This window comes from Castor canadensis, chromosome 13 (genome assembly GCF_047511655.1).
Source record: "Castor canadensis chromosome 13, mCasCan1.hap1v2, whole genome shotgun sequence".
Taxonomy (NCBI): Eukaryota; Metazoa; Chordata; class Mammalia; order Rodentia; family Castoridae; genus Castor; species Castor canadensis.
Genome location: NC_133398.1, coordinates 38,801,048 through 38,820,024, shown reverse-complemented (window position 1 = coordinate 38,820,024; position 18,977 = coordinate 38,801,048). Strand labels below are relative to the sequence as shown.

The window sequence follows — 18,977 nt, the reverse complement described above, 5'->3', positions numbered from 1 at the left end:
CTGGAGGCATGACTCAAACCATTTAGCACTTGCCTAACAATCACCAAGCCCTGAGATCAGAACCCCAGTGCTGCCAAAATAAAAGCTTTGAAAGAGAAGGTCTCATATATAGTTTGTAACAGAGCCAGGAATGGAGCCAGGGTTTACTCTAGACAGGCACTCTTTTTTTTTTAAGCTTTCTTTTTGGTGGGGGTGGGTGCAGCACTGGGGTTTGAACTCAGGACTTCGTGCCTGCTAGGCAAGTGCTCCTATGCTTGAGCCACTCCACCAGCTCCCATGGCTTACTCTAGAGTTTTGTGTTTTAAACCTTACAAAGCCTTGGGCTGGAGATTCATCTCAAATGGTAGAACACCTACCTAGCAAGTGCAAAGCCCTGAGTTCAAACCCCAGTACCTCCAAAAAAAAATAATAAAAAGTAAACCTTATGCTGCCTTGCCTTCAGCTTTATCTGTCAAGGAGTCCATTGAGTTGGCGTCCATCCCACTGGAGTTCCAGGGAGGCGTGGAGAAGGCTCGAATCCCTTTTCCTGCATTCTGAATTCTGTACTAACATTGCATTAATAGAAAAATCACTTTTCTTTCAATTTATTAGCATATAATAGTTGTACAGGGGGATACATTGTGACATTCACATATGTGCTCACAATATATCTTAATTAGAGTTACTCCCTCCATCATTCTTCTTCATCTATCCTCTGCATCTCCCTACCTGGCTTCTTAGAACAATTTCAACAGGTTTCATTACTTTATTTTCATTTACATACACAAAGTACATCCACCATATTAGTCCTCCTTCACTCTCTCTATTTCCCTCCTCCTTTCTAGTGGTACCCACCCCTGGACAGTACCTGTGTGTGTGTGTGTGTGTGTGTGTGTGTGTGTGTGTGTGTGTGTGTGTGTGTATTTATGTATTCATTTATCTTATAGGTCTAATTTCCACATATGAAAGAAAACATGTGACCCTTGTCCTTCTGAGTCTTGCTTACTTTGCTTAATGTGATGATTTCCAGTTCCATGCATTTGTCTGCAAACAACATAATTTCATTCTTCTTTATGGCTGAATAATACTCCATATACCACATTTTCTTAATCCATTTATCAGTTGTAAGGCATCTGGACTATTTCCAAATCTTGGCTTTTGTGAATAGTGCTGCAATAAACATGGGTGTGCAAGTCACTATTGCATCCTGGCTTACATTCCTTTGGGTATATGCCCAGGAGAGGTATCAGTGGATCATATAACAGGTCTATTTTTAGTTTTTTTGAGTATCTCCATGCTATTTTCCATAGTGGTTGCACTAATTTACATTCTGATCAACAGTGGATAAGAGTTCCTTTTCCCCATATCCTCACCAGCAATTGTTGTTTGTGTTCCTGATGACAGCCATTTTGGCTGGAGTGAGGTGAAATCTCAATGTTGTTTTGATTTGCATTTCCTCTAAGGCCAAGGATGTTGGGCATTTCTTCATGTATTTACTGGCCATTTGTACTTCTTTTGATAATTGTCCATTCAGTTCATTTGCCCATTTATTCAATGGGTTGTTGATTCTTTGTAGGGTTAGTTATATGATCTCTCTGTATATTCTGGTTATTCAACTCTTGTCAGATGTATAATAGCTGGCAAAAATTTTCTCCTATTTTTGTGACTATTGACTGTGACTATTGACAATCTATTGACTGTTGTCCAGAAGCTTTTCGGTTTCATACAATTCCATTTGTCAATACTCTCTCTTAAATGTTGAGCTATTAGAGTTCTATTATTACCTATTATTACCTATGCCCATATATTCCAGTGTATTCCCTATTCTTTCCTATAGTAGTTTCACAGATTCAGGTATTACATTAAGATCGTTGATCCACTTTGAGTTTATACTAGTGCGAGGTGAGACACTGGGATCTAGTTTCTCCTAGATGCAGGTGGACATCCAGTTTTCCCAGCACCATTTGTTTTGGACTCCTTTGTTGAAAATCAAATGGCTGTATGGGTTTGTGTCTGGGTCTTCTATTCTGTTCCATTGGTTGGTTCCTTAGGCTTGTTTTTGTGCCAGTACCATGCTGTTTTTATTACTATGGCTCTATAGTATAATTTGAAGTGATACCTCCAGTGTTGCTCTTTTTGCTTAGAATTGCTTTGGCTATTTTTGAGGTCTTTTGTGCCTCTATATGAACTTTAGGACTGATTTTTCTATCTGTGTGAAGAATAATGTCATTGGAATTTTGATGGGGATTGCATTGAACCTATAGATTGCTTTTGGTAGCTTAGCCATTTTTGCAATATTGATTTTGTCAATCCATGAACATGTGATGTACTTCCATCTTCTGATGCCTTTGTTGATTTCTTTCTTTAGTGATTTATAGTTTTCTTTGTATAGGTCCTTTCCTTCACTAAATTTTTAATTTTAAATTTTTGATTCTATCATGAATGGTATTGTGTCCCTGATTTCTTTCTCAGACTGTTCATTGTTTGTATATAGAAATGCTACTGTTTTGGGGTTTTTTTTGTGTTGATTTTGTATCCTGCTACTTTGTTGAACGTGTTTATGAGATCTAAGAGTTTTTTGATAGTGTTTTTGGGGTCTTTCAGGTATAAGATCATATTATCTGCAAACAAGATAATTTGATTTCTTTCTTCCCTATTTGAATTCCTTTTATTTCTTTCTCCTGTCTTACTGCTCTGGCTAGGAATTCCAGTACCATATTGAATAAGAGTAGGGAGAGTAGACACTCTTGTCTCATTCCTGACTTTAGAGGATATGGTTTCAGTTTTTCCCCATTTGTATGATGTTGGCTATAGGTTTGTCATATAATGTTGAGGAATGTTCCTTCTATTCCTGGTTTATTCAGAGCTTTTATCATGAAAGGACATTGAATTTTGTCAAAGGCTTTTTCTGCATCTATTGAGATGATGATGTGGTTTTTGTCCTTGATTCTGTTTATGTGTTTATTGATTTGCATATGTTGTACCATCCTTACATCTTTGAGATGAAACCTACTCTATCTTGGTATATGGCCTTTTTATTGTGTTGTTGGATTCTGTTAGCAAGTATTTTATTGAGGATTTTTGCATCTATGTTCATCAGGGATATTGGCCTATAATTTTTTTTTTAATATGTCTTTGCCCGGTTGTGTTATTAGGGTAATACTAGAATGAGATTAGTAGTATTCCTTCCTTTCATATTTTATGGAATAATTTGAGGAGCAGTGGTATATTTTTGGTGCGAGTTCTTCTTTAAAGGTCTGGTAAATTCAGCAGTAAATTCATTTGGACCTGGGCTTTTCTTTGCTGGGAGGTTCTTTATAACTCTCTCAATCTTATTACTTGTTATAGATCTGTTTCAGATGTTAATGTCCTCTTGGTTCAATTTTGATGGGTTTAATGTATCAAGAAATTTTTCTATTTCTTCTTGATTTTCCAGTTTGCTGGAGTATAGATTTTCAAAATATTCCTGTATGATCATTTGAATTTCATTGGTGTCTATTGTAATATCCCTCTTTTATCTCTGATTTTATTAATTTGACTCTTTCCCTTTTCTTCTTCTTCTTCTTCTTCTTCTTCTTCTTCTTCTTCTTCTTCTTCTTCTTCTTCTTCTTCTTCTTCTTCTTCTTGGTTAATTTGACTAAATATTTGTCAATCTTGTTTATTTTTTTCAAAGAACCAACTTTTTGTTTCATTGATTCTTTGTATCATTCTTTTGGTCTTCAATTCATTGATTTCTGCCCTAATTTTTATACTTTCTTTCCATCTACTACTTTTGGGATTGGCTTGTTCTCATTTTTCTAAGAGTTTGAGGTGCATCATCAGATTGGTTTTGTTTTTTTTTTTTGAGATTTGTCTAATTTTGTGACGTGGGCATACATGGCAATAAACTTCCCTCTTAAGCCTGCTGTGAGAAACCTCATTTACTGTGTTTTGTTAGCCTTACAGTTAGTATTTTAAATTATGTAAGGAATGCACAGTCACATTAAGAATTAAATCTATCACAGTGAGTATGAGGTGAACAATCCTTGCCTCTTCTTCCACATAATTCCTAGCTTGCAAGACCATTGTCAACAGATTCTATACAATAGTCCAAAATAATTTGTATGTACATGCAAATATACATGCACACACATATTCTTAAACTAAGCAGATGGGTCTGTATTCCTGTAATTCACTTTTTTTTTTTCAGTGCTGGGGATCAAATCCAGGGTCTACACATGCTAGGCAAGCACTACCACTAAGCTACACCTTAGCTCCCATATCTTGTTTTCCACTTAACAGTTTGCCTTGGAGAATCTTCCATAACAATACATGAAGGTTTACCTCATTCTTTTTTTTTCCAGTAATATGCTGTTATTTTTATTTGGCAAATATTACATATATTTATCATGTACAACATATTTTGACATATGTACATATTGTAGAATGACTAAAATTGGGCTAATTAGTATGTATTACCTTGGTTGGAGGTCTGGCTCAAGTGGTAGAGCACCTGCCTTGCAAGTGCAAAACCCTGAGTTCAAACCCCAGTACTGCCAAAAGAGGGGGAAAAAAAGGTACATCAACTATGTATTACCTTACATAGTTATCTTTTTCTTGTGGTAAGAGCATTTAAAACCTACTCTTTGGGCAATTTTCAACAATATGATACAATCTGGGCAGGGTGGCTCCTGCCTGTAATCCTCACTACTCAGGAGGCCATAGTCCAGGCCAGCCTGGGCAAAAACATGAGACTCTACCGGAAAAATAACTGAAAAGAAAAAAGGGCTGGGTGTGAGGCCCTGAGTTTAAATCCCAGTACTACAAAATAAGGCTGGGCACCAGTGGCTCACACCTGTAATGCTAGCTACTTGGGAGACTGAGATTGGGAAGATCTCAGTTTGAGGCCAGCTTGGGCAAATAGTTTGTTAGACCCCATCTCAGAATAACCAGAACCTTCCACCCCCCTGAAAAAAAATGGACTGCAAGTGTAACTCAAGTGGTAGAGTGCCTGCTTTATAAGCATGAAGTCCTGAGTTCAAACCCCAGCTCACCAAGAAAAAAAGATATATGTGCATATATAGTTATTAACTATAATCACCATGTTATACAATATTTTTTTTGGTAGTGTTGAGGACCAAATTCAGGGCCTAGGACATGCAAGGCAAGTGTTCTATCAGTGAGCTGTATTTCCAGTCCAGTAATTCTTCTTTAAAACATGTGTAATATCACGTTGAATCACTATAACTTATCCTATTTATTTAACTAAGCCCCTATTGATAAATATTGAGGTATATTTTCCTCTTAAAATATATTACAAATAGTGTTGCAAATAAATTTTGTTTTCGAAGTTCCCAATGTTTTAGCAAGCAGGATGCATGAGCTATGTGTACAAATTTCTGTCAAAAAAATGAAGAATGCAGAGTGGCATATACATTTTAAATTTTGGTACATAGTCCCAAATAACCACAAAAAAAGTTTGCATCAATTCGTATGTGCAGAACAGTGTATAATAGTTCCTGTTACCCTGCATAACACTGTTTCAAAACTTCAAGCTCTCTTTTAACTACAAACACTTATTGGTGCCTCTGTGTGTTTTGGACATTGCAGTAGGCTCAGGGATTTGAAATGCATTCATTGTAGCTGGAGGAAGGTTTGTTGGTGAATTGTTGTTCCTGTGGGACTAAGAGCTTCTACTCTTTTAGAAACTGAAACTGCAGGCTGGTGAGGTATTTAGTTTCAATTTAGCTTAATGGAAACCTGTTAGTGAGTTTTAGAGTAAGGACCAAGACAACGGAAATGGTAAACACAGTCTCCTGGGCCCTAGGAAGGAGGAAACAGCGTCTGTGGGTTTGTATGCTTCAAAGAGCCCCTCTTTCCAGGAACAATCTTGTTTCAGTATTGAATTCTTCTGTGGAGATGTGAGCTGCAGATGACTGTTCAGCCCTAAGTGTGAGAGCTACTAGACAAAGGGCCACCTGGCTGAGGTCAGAGCAGGGTCAAAAACGGGAATGTGATGCTGACATCACTTATAGGGCACAACACTATGCGCTTTAGATGCATCGACTCACTTCTTCCTCAGAAGAGCCTGTGATTGTCTGAGAGGGGTCTTTATGATGCCCATTTGAAAGATAAGGATACTGAGGGTTGGAGAAGATAACTTACCTAGGGTCATAGAATTGGCAAGTAGCTAGGTATGGTTAACTTCAAGGCCCACATTTGAGTTCCATGGCTCCATCTGATCACGTATTCATTTTTTTCTATTTTTGGTGGGACTGGGATTTGAACTTAGGGCTTCACATTTGCAAAGTAGGCACTCTAACACTTGAGCCACACTTCCAGTCCATTTTGCTCTGGTTGTTTTGGAGATGGGGTCTCATGAACTGTTTGCCCAGGCTGGCCTTGAACCACTATCCTCCCAATCTCCACCACCCAAGTAGCTAGCATCACAGATGTGAGCTGCTGGCACTCAGCTACATATTCATTTTTTTTAAATATTATATCTTCATGATAGGAAACAGCTTAAGAACATTTAAATTCTACTTACTTACCTCTAAAGTATGTTATTTATACTGTACAATGAGTCATGAAGCAAAACAGCTCTAAGAACTGTAAATGCCCAGTAGGTGGGAATAATAATCATCTCTTAAATAGACTACGAACTTTGTTTTCAAATACTCTTCCATTTTCAAATACTCCACATTATTTGGAGTGAACAATTCTCAGTCGCGTTGTCTTTATTTTATTTTCATTAATTAATTTGTTTTTTGAGACAGAATTTTACTATTTATATCAAGCTGACCTTAAACTCACAATTCTCCTGCCTCAGACCTCCCGAGTGCTGGACTACAGGATGCATTACAAAACCCGGTTCTAGCCTTGCCTTTAAGATGGGAAGCATTTCCTTACTTTTTAGGGAGGCTCTGAGGATTGGGTATAATGACTATACAATGCCTAACAGAGTGCCTGACCACCAAGAGTGCTCACTAGAATGCATCTGGGATGGTGATAGTGGTCAACTTGTCTCCTAGCCCCTCTGGACTGGGCCAGGTAAGCAAGACTTCAAACATCTACTCTTAGGCGGGTTGCTAATGGTTCACACCTGTAATCCTGATCTACAAGATCATGGTTTGAAGATAGCCTGGGCAAATAGTTTTTGAGACCCTTGTCTCCAAAAAAACCCAAAGTAAATGGACTGGAGGTGTGGCTCAAGTGGTACAGCACCTGCTTTGCAAGCCTGATGCCCTGAGTTCAAACCCCAGTCCCATCTCCCCCCAATTCCCCCCAAAAAATCTGCTCTTGGTATGTCACTGCTATAAATGAGAATGACTCTTGTCTGCTATTTCATTCTTTTTCAACTCTTCTCCATTGCTTTCCAGACTTCTGGAACCTACTCCACCCTCAAGTCCTAGGACAGACTGAATGGGGCTGCACTGTGGACAACTTTTGGAAAGGGACAGTCCTGAGGGCTGGGACAAGCTAGGAGAGATGTTAACCTAAAGATCATCCCAAAGTGCTAAGCCAAGGAAGTGGTGACCCACAACTGTGCCTGAAGAATGAGGTGGTTAGAGGTCCAGAGAGGCAGGATCTTAACAGAGGATATAGAATCACAGAGTCTGACTTGACAGAGGGTGTTAATTATGGCTAGATATCATGGTTGGTAGTATCGAGGGAAGGGAGCAAGATGCTTGGCAGAGAGCTGTGAAGTCACATGACTCAGGAAAGAAGTCATGTGAACATGGAGAAAGAAAGGAGATATTTTACGTGAACAGCCCCTCCGAGTCTGCCACTCTCTCCTGCCCAAGGCTTAGGGAGCAAATCTGACCACCAGACACACAGGCTCAGTCTCCTGCTCATGTGGCTCTTTCTACATAAATTTAGGGACAATTGTAAGTGACTGGGTGTGGCTGTGGGAGGGAAAGAGCAGGAATGAGGTAGATGCCATGATAGTGTGCTCAGGCTTCCATCTCATAACTGATGGGGAGTCCTTGGAAACTTTAAATCAGTAGAGCAACATAATCAAGTTTATGTTTTAGGAATATCATTTATAGATAGTGTCTTAGAGTTTGGTTCCAAAACCCATCAGTTTGGGGTCAATTGCTTCATCTCTCTATGCTTCAATTTCCTCATCTATTAAGTAGGAATAATGATAGCTCCAAATGCATAGGATGGTTATAAAGATTAAATGAGATAATGTACATAAAAAGCTTAGTAAATAACTAGCCCGAACTGAGTACTAGTCAATAGCTGAAAATGATGATAATGATACAATTATTAGAGTGGAAAGAAACTGAAACTGGAGACAAGGAGATCAAATATGATTAGGCAAAAGATAGCAAAGGACTGAATTAAGGGGGATGTAAATGGGTGGATAGCTATGAAAGATACTGAAGAAATTGAATTGTTAGACTTTGAAATATAATGCTAACAAGACGGTGAAGATAAGCCATGCTTCCAGCCTGTGTGACTAAATGGATGGTGGTACACTTGAATGAGTAAGAAATACTGGAGGAAGTAGCAGTTTGGGGTGAAAAAAAAAAAGAACATAGTGAGGTTGTTTTTCAAGATATTGAGTGCTCTGCGATCAATTCGAACATGAAATACTGTGAAATCTAAACTACAGAAATATATTTGACCTTTATTATATATGGATGGGGATAGGAACACCTAAGGGAAGTATATAGAGTAAGAAGGACCAGAGAGTCATATATATATATATATATATATATATATATATATGGAGGGAGGAGTCAAAGATATTGAGAAGGAGCTATTGGGTGAGATTAGTAACATGGGAGAGAAGGTAGAAGAGAGGTTTCAAGCAATGTTACATCCTATAAGAGAACTGAGAAGCAACCACCAGTCATCTGGATTGTTACTGGTGACATTTATAAGGGTAGGTGGACTCCATGCCAGTGCTAGGCCCTGTGCTAGTGATCCAAAGTAAGACATAGTTACTGCCCTCAGGGTGTTCACACTGAAACCTGTAACAATGAGATTAGGGTGCTCAGCTGTGAAGGAGTTTAGGCATTGATGACCAGGGTTAAGTTGTCTGCCATGGTGGGTTGAATGGGTTTCCTCTTCCAGCCTCAGTCCTTCATAGACATCCTCCCTTGACCAAATAGAATGACCTGCAGAAGAGAAGAGTGACTTCTTTGGTCAATAGCATAAGAATGGTGGGCCTAGGATGGCGAGTGGCTCAAGTGGTAGTGCCTGCTTAACAGGCCCCAGTACTGAAAAAAAAAAAAAAAGAATGGTGGGCTTCCGTTGCTGGAACTTCTGAGTCACCTCCCATATATATCGCAATATTATGCTTCTTTTCATAGTACTTTCCACTTTTGTAAAGAAAACCAAAAGACAACAGAGTATCTACTTGAAGCTACATTTGGTTCTTAATCTTAAAACAGCTGGTTCTTGTGGTGGTGGTAATGGAAGGTGGAGGTGAGCCTGCTCAAAGTGAGGAAAGAAACAGTAGAACGTGGTAGGAGAAAGGTGATAACATGTCAGGAGGAGTCAGATAAAGGACTAGGAGAGGGATGGTGGGTAGGGTTTTGTTAGGCAGAGATATCAGGAACAGGAAGAGGGAAGGAAAAGGCAGCATTCCTGGCAGAAGGAATAGTAAAAGCAAAGGTGGAGAGTGAGAAGGACAAGCCAGGTTTGGGGACTGTGAATAGCCTTGCTGGATTGTACCTCACCATCCTAGCATGTGAACGGAGGGAGAGCCAACTGGAATGGAGACTTGAGGCAGATGATGGAGTTCTGAGGGTCTGGAGAGGGAGTTGGGCTTTTTCTTCTGTGGCTTGATGGCTTCTGGAAGAAACCATCAAAAGCTTTTCAGGAATTCAGGCTTGTCTGTCTCAGGCTTCTCCTGGAAGACCAAGGGCCCAAAGTGGCAGCCTGACATTCAATCTCCTTTGCCATGGTTGGGAAGTCAGGGCTGTAGCTGATTTCATTGGCCTGTTTTGCATTTATTATAGTGTGGCTTTTATAGTGTGTTAATTGAAATATTTCCAACTGCCAAAAACAATTACACTCAAATTGCCTTGTCAGTTCTTTTATTGCCAGATAAATGTTTTACAGACATATTTACAGGGGGCAGTGTAACTGGATCTCGTTTTCTATTTAAGGCTGGTGGTCTGGGTTGGAATTGGCCCTCCAGTGTTCAGTTGTGGGCCAGAAGCTGTTGGACATTATGATGCTTCCATCCTGTTACCTTAAGAATCAGAGGCTCTTCAAAGGAAAGTTTTCTAGCTCATGTGGCTTAGCCTCAGAAAAGGGTTCCCATCACTGGAAACCTTGGCAACCTGGCAGAAATCTGAATCCTGCTGCCTTGCCTCCCAGCAACATTCCAACCCAAGCTGAGATGTGATTTTCTCTTTCCCTGGAATCCTTTCTCCTTTCCCCCCATCCAAGTCTTTCCCAAAGACTGTATCATTTTAAGAGCTGTGGGACCCCATCTAACTCCCTCACTTGCATTTGGGAAATCAAAGCCTAGAATCTTCCCCAAGATCAAAAAGATGGTCAGTGACAATGCTGGGAGCAGAGATCACTTTCCCATGTGCCATGCTGCCACCAGCGTTTTCCCTTTGGCTTGGATTCCTTTGTTGCCTTGACTCCTTCTTCAGTGCTCCAGGTCGACTTCTCCCAAGGACCCCCTCCCTCATATCTCTAACCACACTGATTTCCGTCTTGCTTGATCACCTGAAACACCTATTGGTTCTCTCTCTATATATATACTGCGGGATTTGTGTTTAGTGGAACATTTCACTGCCTCTGTCGTTGTTCTTCTCTTGCCTTTGTACGTGGTGTTTTCTCTTTCTGAAAAACATCTCCACCTAGACAATTCATCTTGTCCTTTGACGCCGAGCTAAGAAATGGCCTCCTATGGAACATTTCCTGAGCACTTCAGGCTGGGTGGATTCCCCTGTGCAGCCCTACAGTACCCTACCACAGAGGCAGGTTTCAAAGGAACATATACTAAGTGAGTGAGTGATGAACACTGATCACACTCACCTGTCCTCCATAGATCCTGAGAAAGCTGGGGTAGGGAATTTGTCTTTTTTTGCCTATGTTCCACTGCTTAGGTTAGTAACTGACACATAAATAGATGCTCCACAAGTGTCCATCAAGTTGAATTGAGCATGCTGCCTCTGTTAGTCAGCATTTTGTAACTATAACAAAAATACCTAAGACAGGCTACTTTTGAAGAAAAGTGTTTCATTATAGCTCACAGTTCTGGAGATTTAAGGGCATGGCTCCTGCATCAGCTTTGATGAGGACTTCATGGTGGTTGGCAGAACTTGTGCAGGAGAAAGGATCACATCTTGTACTAGGAAACAGAGAGAAGAGACACCAGGCTTGCCCCTTTTATAACCACCCTTTCTGAGAACTACCAAGGGGTCAGAGAATTAATTACCTTGCTCTCTTTGAAGGCTATGTCTTAATAACTCAAGAACTTCCCACTAGGCCCCACCTCTGAAAAGGTTCTATCATCCCCCAATACCACCACCCTGGGAACCAGACCTCCCAACACATGAATCTTTGAGGGACACTCAAACGATATCCAAACCGTAAAATTTTAGCTTGTTAGAATTGGAAGATCATCTTATCCAATCCTATACATTTTACTCACAAGGAAACTGAAGCCCAGAGAGGAAAAACTTTTTCCAGGGTCATGATCACTAATGGGTTGTGATGGCACTCATTCATTTATTCTGTAAGTACTTTGAGCACCTACTATGTTCTGAACATTGTTCTAGATGCTCGGGATACAGCAGTGTACAAAGCAAATAAAATATCTGGTTATAAGAAGTTTATATTTATCTCAAACAAGTGTTTATGATCATAATCTGCCTTTGAGATCCCCTTATGGGCCAGTACAGAGCTAAGCACTTAGAATATGCTTTAAAATATTTGATGAACTAGTTATAATTAAGAATGCCTAGTGCTATCTGAGCACCAGTAATCTTAGTTACTCGGGAGGCAGAGATCAAGACAACCATGATTCAAGGCTATCTCAGGCAAATAGTTGGTAAGACACTATCTCAAAAATACCCAACACAAAAAAAGTGCTGGTGGAGAGACTCAAGTGGTAGAATGCCTGTCTAGCAAGCATGCACCCTGAATTCAAACCCTAGTACCACCAAAAAAAAAAAGAATGACTAGTGCGAAGTTTACCTGATTGCTGTTCATCAGTTAGTCTCACTGATGCTAAAGCAGGGTTGCTTTAGCAACCTAGGTCAGAATCAGGACCTTCATGGCTGGGCTGATAAACACATGGTGCCACTGAGAGTGGCACAGAACTGTTTCTGAGACTTGGGAAAGCTCAATGACCTTTATCTATGAGGTTATTTGACAGGAGCTTTCCCATTATCCTGCTTATGAGAGTCCCATGTCAATTTGCTTATGACTTGCCTTGTGTTTCTCTTCTTCCTTCAGAGCATCAATGTGAGCAGAGGAGCCAGAAAGAGAGTAAGTGCTGAGACCATCACAGTCTCTTCCCAAGATGCTCATGTCACTTTTTTCTGTTGAAAATATTATCTATCTATCTATCTAGCTCATCTATCAGTTTATCTATCCACATTTTTTTAGAAAATTCAAAGAAGCTAGAAAAACATTAAAATTACCCTTAAGCCTACCACCCTGGAATAACCTTTTAGTTAATATGTAATGTTAAATCCTCCCAGATATTTTTCTATATATATATATATAAATTACATGTATTTGTTTTTAAGTGAAATCACACTGTATATATACTTTATAACCTGTTTTTCACAAAAAATATTTAGAGTATCTTCCATATTTAATAAATAAACTTTTATAGCATTGTTTGAAATTACTACATAATATTTAACCATATGTTCCTTTAGGCCATGCCATAATTTGTTCAACTGTGCCCCGTTGTTGCTTATTTAAATGATTCCTCTTTTTCACTATAAATTATAACTAATCCTCTAACAAATATTCATATACCTAAGTCTTTGGGTATATCCTTGGTTATTGCCTTAACATGAATTCACACAGAAATTTGAGTCAAAGAATATAAACAGTTACTGGGCTTTGTTGAACCTTTCCAAATTGCTCTTTAGAAAGGTCATGCCATTTATGGATACCTGCTTTCCTACACCTCACCAACACTGACTGATAGTTTTGTTTGGTTGTTTGTTTTATAACTTGCCAGTTTTATAGTGAAAATTGCATAGCTTTTATTGCTAGTGTGGGTGAATATTTTTAATGTCATGGCCACTTTGGCAAGGTGTTTAACTGTCTATCAGGGAAGGTAAAATTTCTAGTCTTAGAGTTTTGGCTTAAGGTAAACAAGTATAAGGAGTATTATTTGAAGAGTAACTGTAAGGTGGCAAATTGGAAGGTAAGTATAACTTAAGAACAGAAGTATTTAAGGAACAGCTTTGTATCCTTTGTGGATATCTAAACCACTTTGCTTAAAGCCCTGCCTTTGACAGCTGTTCCTGATCTTTAACTTCTAGGCTTTAGGGAAGGCTTTAGGGAGAAGTGAGTTCTTTGGTCCCACTACTAGGGCTAAAGGCCCACTACAATGTTTCAACTAAGCTGTGACCCCCAGGGCAGAGGTGGTTGTGATCTTGAAGACAATGAGCACTCTGGCCTGAGCAATTCCTTTGGACTCTTCCATGAGTGGTCTTTTGTACTTTTTGTGTTCCATGTACAACAGGAAGAACTTGACTTCTGGGAGGATTTGTGAATGAAGGGGCTTGTTGCAGCATCCCTTGCTTATCCAGGTAAATCAGGCATTCCCAATACTCATGTGAGGTTTTTGTCTAGGATGAAGATTCAGGAACTGAAGTGGGAGAAGGGACAGATGAATGGTCCCAGTCCAAAGCCACAGTTAGACCCCCAGACCAGCTGGAACTGACTGATGCGGTGAGTGAGCAACCTTCTATCCTTGTTCCTTCCTCTTCCTCAAAAGTACAGCTTAGAAACTTGCATAGAGTCCCAGTGTGAGATGTCTACTGGTACCCTGGGTTGGGGGGTGGTGGAATCTAAGCTTTAAGGGAGGTTGGGGGAACTTCACACATGACCTCTTGGTATTTCTCTCCCTCAGGAGTTAAAGGAGGAGTTCACTCGGATCCTGACAGCCAACAATCCACATGCACCCCAGAATATTGTCAGGTACAGCTTCAAAGTAAGTCATCCCCTCCTAGGCAGGACCTCTCTACCTCCTTGGCAAGGCAGTGACTTGCCACATTGCAAAAGCCTCTTGGATATTCTAGAGGAGGTTTTTTTGGTTTGGTTTGGTTGTGGTACTGAGGTTTGAACTCAGGGCCTCATGCTTGCAAGGCAGACACTCTACTACTTGAGCCATTCCACCAGCCCTTTTTGGTTATTTTCGAGATAGGATCTCAAGAATTACTTGCCAGGGCTGGCATTGAGTGGTGATCCTCCTAATCTCTGCCTCCCAAATTGCTAGGATTACTGGTGTGAGCCATCAGCACCTGGCCTAGAGGAGATCATTTAAAAACTGAGATCCTTGGCCACAATCCTGGGATTTTGCATGGAGTTTTCAGAGATTATTGAAATTTCTTTATGAATATCACTGTAGCCTTGCTAATTGCAGAGTCTTGAGTACCCTGCAGTCACTTTTTTCTGTGTGTGCTTGGTACTGGAGATAGAACCCAGAACCTTGCCCATGCTAGGTAAGAGCTCTGAGCTATATCCCCAGCCCTTCAGAGTCACTTAAAAAAATCTCGAACTGAATCATTTGGTTAGAAAAATACTTTTCTAATATGTAGAACACATTTTTCACCCACACAAGCGATTGAATATTTAGAAGCTGTATTTTCCTGTAGCCAGACACCTGGTTGGCATATAGATTTACCTTTGGATGAGACGATGCTGGCCTCTCTCCCACCAGGGTCCTCCCATCTAAGAGGAAGCCCCAGGAGGCTCTGGAATCAACATCTTTTAACATCATGGCTAGGAAGGCAGGTGACCCTGCTAGGGCCTTCCATTAATGCCCATGGTGTGGGAAAGTTGTCACTTGATAGACACATCTATGGCATGTCTTTTTGGGAACAACACTGTTTTCAGCCATACAAGGTCAGCTCCTGTGAGTAAGGGCTAAGGAAAATTTCAGAGTACCATTTGAACTACAGCAGAGGTGATGTCTCTGTTTCTTATTTCATCTTCAGGCCTATTTGTTCTATGCTTACTATGTACCTATGTCAGAGCCTACATTAGATATTTCACAATAGGTTATCATATAACCCTCATGTTACTTTGATAGGGAACTATTATTGTCTTCATTTTATGGAAACCAAGGGTAAATTAGATAAAACAAGTACAAAAGTCACAGAGCCAGGATTCAAAATTATATTTGAACTAGTTTGACTCCAAAGCAACACTATATTGCTTCTTTAAATACAAATGTACACAATTTTGAATAGATAATAGAAACCCATACTACAGATTCAAAGAAGCTACAAATTCAAAGAAACAGTAAAAGATTGAAAAGATTTTTTAAAAAACAGTGAAAATCAAAACTTCCTCCATCCTATGTCCTTTTCCCTCAGACAAACAGTTTCTTTCTGACTAGAGGTGTGGCTTAAATGGTGAGTGCCTGTCTTACAGGCATGAAGCCCTGAGTTTAGACACCAGTACTCAGTACTGCAAAAAATAAAAGAAAAAAATCTTTCTCCTTTTTTTTGAGACAGATTTTAGGCCTGCACCACTATGCCAGTCTTCTTTGTTTTTAAAAACAGTTTTAAAGTATATAATTCAATGGGTTTTAGTTTATTCACAGATTGTACAGCTATTGTCATAATTTTAGGACATTTTTATTTGCCCTCCTAGCTGTCACTACTCAGTCCTCTATCTCTGTCTCTATAGATTTGCCTATTCTGGACATTTCATATGATGGAATCATACAATATGTGGTCTTTTGTGACTGGCTTTTTTCATTCAGCATAATGTTTTCAGTTCATCTATATTGTAGCATATGTCTGTACTTCACTTCTTTTTATTGCCAAAAAATATTCCATTGTTTGAATATACTGTTTTATTTATCTATTTGTCAGTTGATGGATGTTTGGATTGTTTCTGTTTTGGGCTATTATGAAAAATGCTATGAACATTTGTATATAAGACTTTGTGAATTTTTTCTTGAACACACTGCTTCTTAATCAGATTGTATAGTCAACCCCTCTACAAAGGGGTTGAAATAAATCTAGATGTGTTTTCTGAAATGTGATCTTTCATGAGTTTTGCTAATGGCCTCACTTGAGCAGTCTGCAAATATCAGAGGGAAGCTACCTTACCCTACCTGATGTTATGCTGGTGTCTGGTACACCGTCTGGCACCAGAAAGAGGGCCCCTCTGGGACTCAGTGAGCTGCCCGTAGAGATGTGCTAAAGGTGACAAGTGGCATTGCCTTGTTGGAGTTAGTGATCTCCTCTTCCCCCTCCTTAAGTCAACTGCCAGCTGGGTAGCCCTGGGTTCCCAGGAAAGCTCACCTCATCCTGTCTTCCAACAGCCTCCTAGGCCTGCCCAGCATCAACCCACAGAGCTGATCTCCATCTCATTGGTCCTGAGAGATCCAAAAAATGTAGGACTCCGGAGCTGCTACTTTCTCTTGATGTGCTGGAGAGGGGAGGCAGATGTTTTGATGTAGGCATGCATCCCCCTCCTTTCACAGAAGCAGTGGATTCTGACTTCCCTTCCTAAAGGAAGGAAGAGGAAATTACCAGTCAACTGCTGGGGACAGGATGGAGGTGAAGTCTCAAATAACAACTTGTTGCATAATTTATTCCCATGGTTACCTCTATCAACATAATAATAGTTACTATTTTAATGGGCATTGACATTGAGCATTTGTTATGTGTTAGGCACGTGTTAATAGATTTTTTCATTATTTTCTTACTTACACTATCTTCCAAATTAGATATCATTATTTTATTTGATAGATGAAGAAACTAGGGATTAGAGAAATTAAGACCAAAGTCATACAGATAGTAATGGGCAGACTAAGAATTCAAACCCAATTCGACCTGCCTCCAAAGACCATTCTCTTAAGCACTGCACTATCCCATCTCCCTACCCATCAGTTACTGAGTGAGGAAGGGCTTCATGGAGTCCATGGAAAGGTTTCCTCTGCTGTAAGCTTATCCCAGTGGGCATACAAATATAATTTTCCATATGAAAATAAGATTGGACAGAACTTTTTTCAAAAGAAAGAAAGGACCTCAGGTCTCCAAGTCAATTTTTATTGGTTGCTAGGATGCTAATCAATGAGGAGACATCTATAGGAACCAGACTAAAGTACTATGAAAGCAGGGATTGTGTCTGCATTTGCTCAGCTTTATATCCCTAGGAAATACTTGGCATATTGTGGCTGCTCAAAATTTATTTGTTGAAGAATGAATGAGCAAGGTTTCCCAGGCTTTAAACCTAACCCTGCTTCTCATTTGCTGTATAACCAGGAGAAGTGCCAAACAAAAACCTTCTCTGGATCTCTGTGGCCCTCTTGGATGGACCTAGTGGAGATGGGGATTTAATTGTCTCTGATGATCAGTCCAGCTCTGGCATCCACGAAGAGCAGTGGAGATAGGGCCATGCCAGGTGCATTTGATGATTATATCTGACCTGTCCAAGGTCTGTGGTAAGGCAGGTGAACCGGGATCCCTTGCCATAGACATGGGAGACAAGGTACTTGAACCACCAGTAGGCAAATGTGGAGCTGCTCTCGGTAGGAAGAAGAAGGTATTTAAAAATAAATCTCTAATGAGTACTTAAAAATACTTATTTCATTTGCCTCTTCTTTAAGTCAAAGTGCAGTAAAAAACTCCAAGTAGAAGATTTGGTGAGTTATATTTCCTTTAACAAACTGGACTGACTGCCTAGTTTTAGAGAATGAAAGCATTTTATTCTGAAACCAACTCTTTTGGGGACTCCTGGTCTGATTCAGCGTCCTCTCTTCTTAGGAAGGCACATATAAGCCTATTGGCTTTGTGAACCAACTGGCAGTTCACTTCAGCCAGGTGGGGAACCTGATTCCCAAAGACTCAGATGAAGGACGGCGGCAGAACTACCGCAATGAGTTAGTGGCAGGTAGGACTATGGGCCAGCCTGAGGCTGCAGCCCTGAACCCAGTCTCCGGTTTCTGGTCTCTCTGAGGGGTGGAACTTTGCAAAGCTTCTACTTACATAGAGTTGCATAGCAAGCTGTCCTGAATAGGAGTAGAAACTCACCCATGATACTCAGGCCAAGAATCCTAGGACAAACAAGGTCTGAAAGGCAGGAACCAAGAAGGCCCTCCCTGCCAGGTAATGGGGGAACAGGCATTGACCTTGAGCTCATTAGCAATGTCCTACCCAAGGTTCCCAGGAGTCCATCAAGCAGGTAGTTTCAGAAACAGAAATCAATGAAGAAGAGGAAGAACCCAAGGAAGCAGAAACTGAACCTGGAAGTCAAACAGATATACCTGCAGCTGAGGTATGGATGGTGTTCTCTATCCCACCCCTTCCAGCACAAGTTTTGGAAAGAGGCTTTAGGAGTGATTTGGAGCAGAAAGAGGGAGGCTAAAGGGAAGAAGGTAGAGGCTGCAGGTGCCAATGCATCTGGCAGCATCCTCTCTCCCATCTCCATCGTAACCAATTTGGGCTTCCCCCTACTCCTGATCACCCATTACCTTCCTCTCACAGCTGAGTCCTGCTCCTTTGGATGTTTGTTTTCAGACAGCTGAAAAAGGGCCTGAAGAAGAGGAATTGATGGCTCCTAAGCAGCCCAAGGAACGAAAGCCCACTAACCAGTTTAACTTCAGTGACAGAGCGTCACAGACCTTCAACAACCCTCTCCGGGTACAGCCCCCCACTGCAGTTCCTTTTCTTGGAAGCCCTGTGCTGTGTATGAAAGGGAAGAAGCAGGCCTGACCTCAGTCTGAACAGCCCTCAGCTTGGCAGGGTAACAGGACAGACCACAGTTTATCTTTCCAAAGAGAGGTGGGGCACACCTTCAAGTCCCTGTAAGCCATACAGGCAGTTCAGGGG

At 40.5% G+C, this 18,977-nt stretch overlaps 1 protein-coding gene across 1 annotated transcript in view; it reads left to right on the top strand.

Annotated features, from left to right (window-relative positions):
• Dnai1 (dynein axonemal intermediate chain 1) overlaps positions 1 to 18,977 on the top strand; it is a 68,694-nt gene that overhangs the window by 15,721 nt on the left and 33,996 nt on the right. The window contains exons 2-7 of the mRNA XM_074051581.1: positions 12,397 to 12,429; positions 13,759 to 13,857; positions 14,039 to 14,119; positions 17,913 to 18,039; positions 18,308 to 18,423; positions 18,666 to 18,788. Of these exons, the coding sequence (XP_073907682.1) occupies positions 12,397 to 12,429; positions 13,759 to 13,857; positions 14,039 to 14,119; positions 17,913 to 18,039; positions 18,308 to 18,423; positions 18,666 to 18,788 (579 nt within the window). The remainder of the gene's footprint in view (positions 1 to 12,396; positions 12,430 to 13,758; positions 13,858 to 14,038; positions 14,120 to 17,912; positions 18,040 to 18,307; positions 18,424 to 18,665; positions 18,789 to 18,977) is intronic.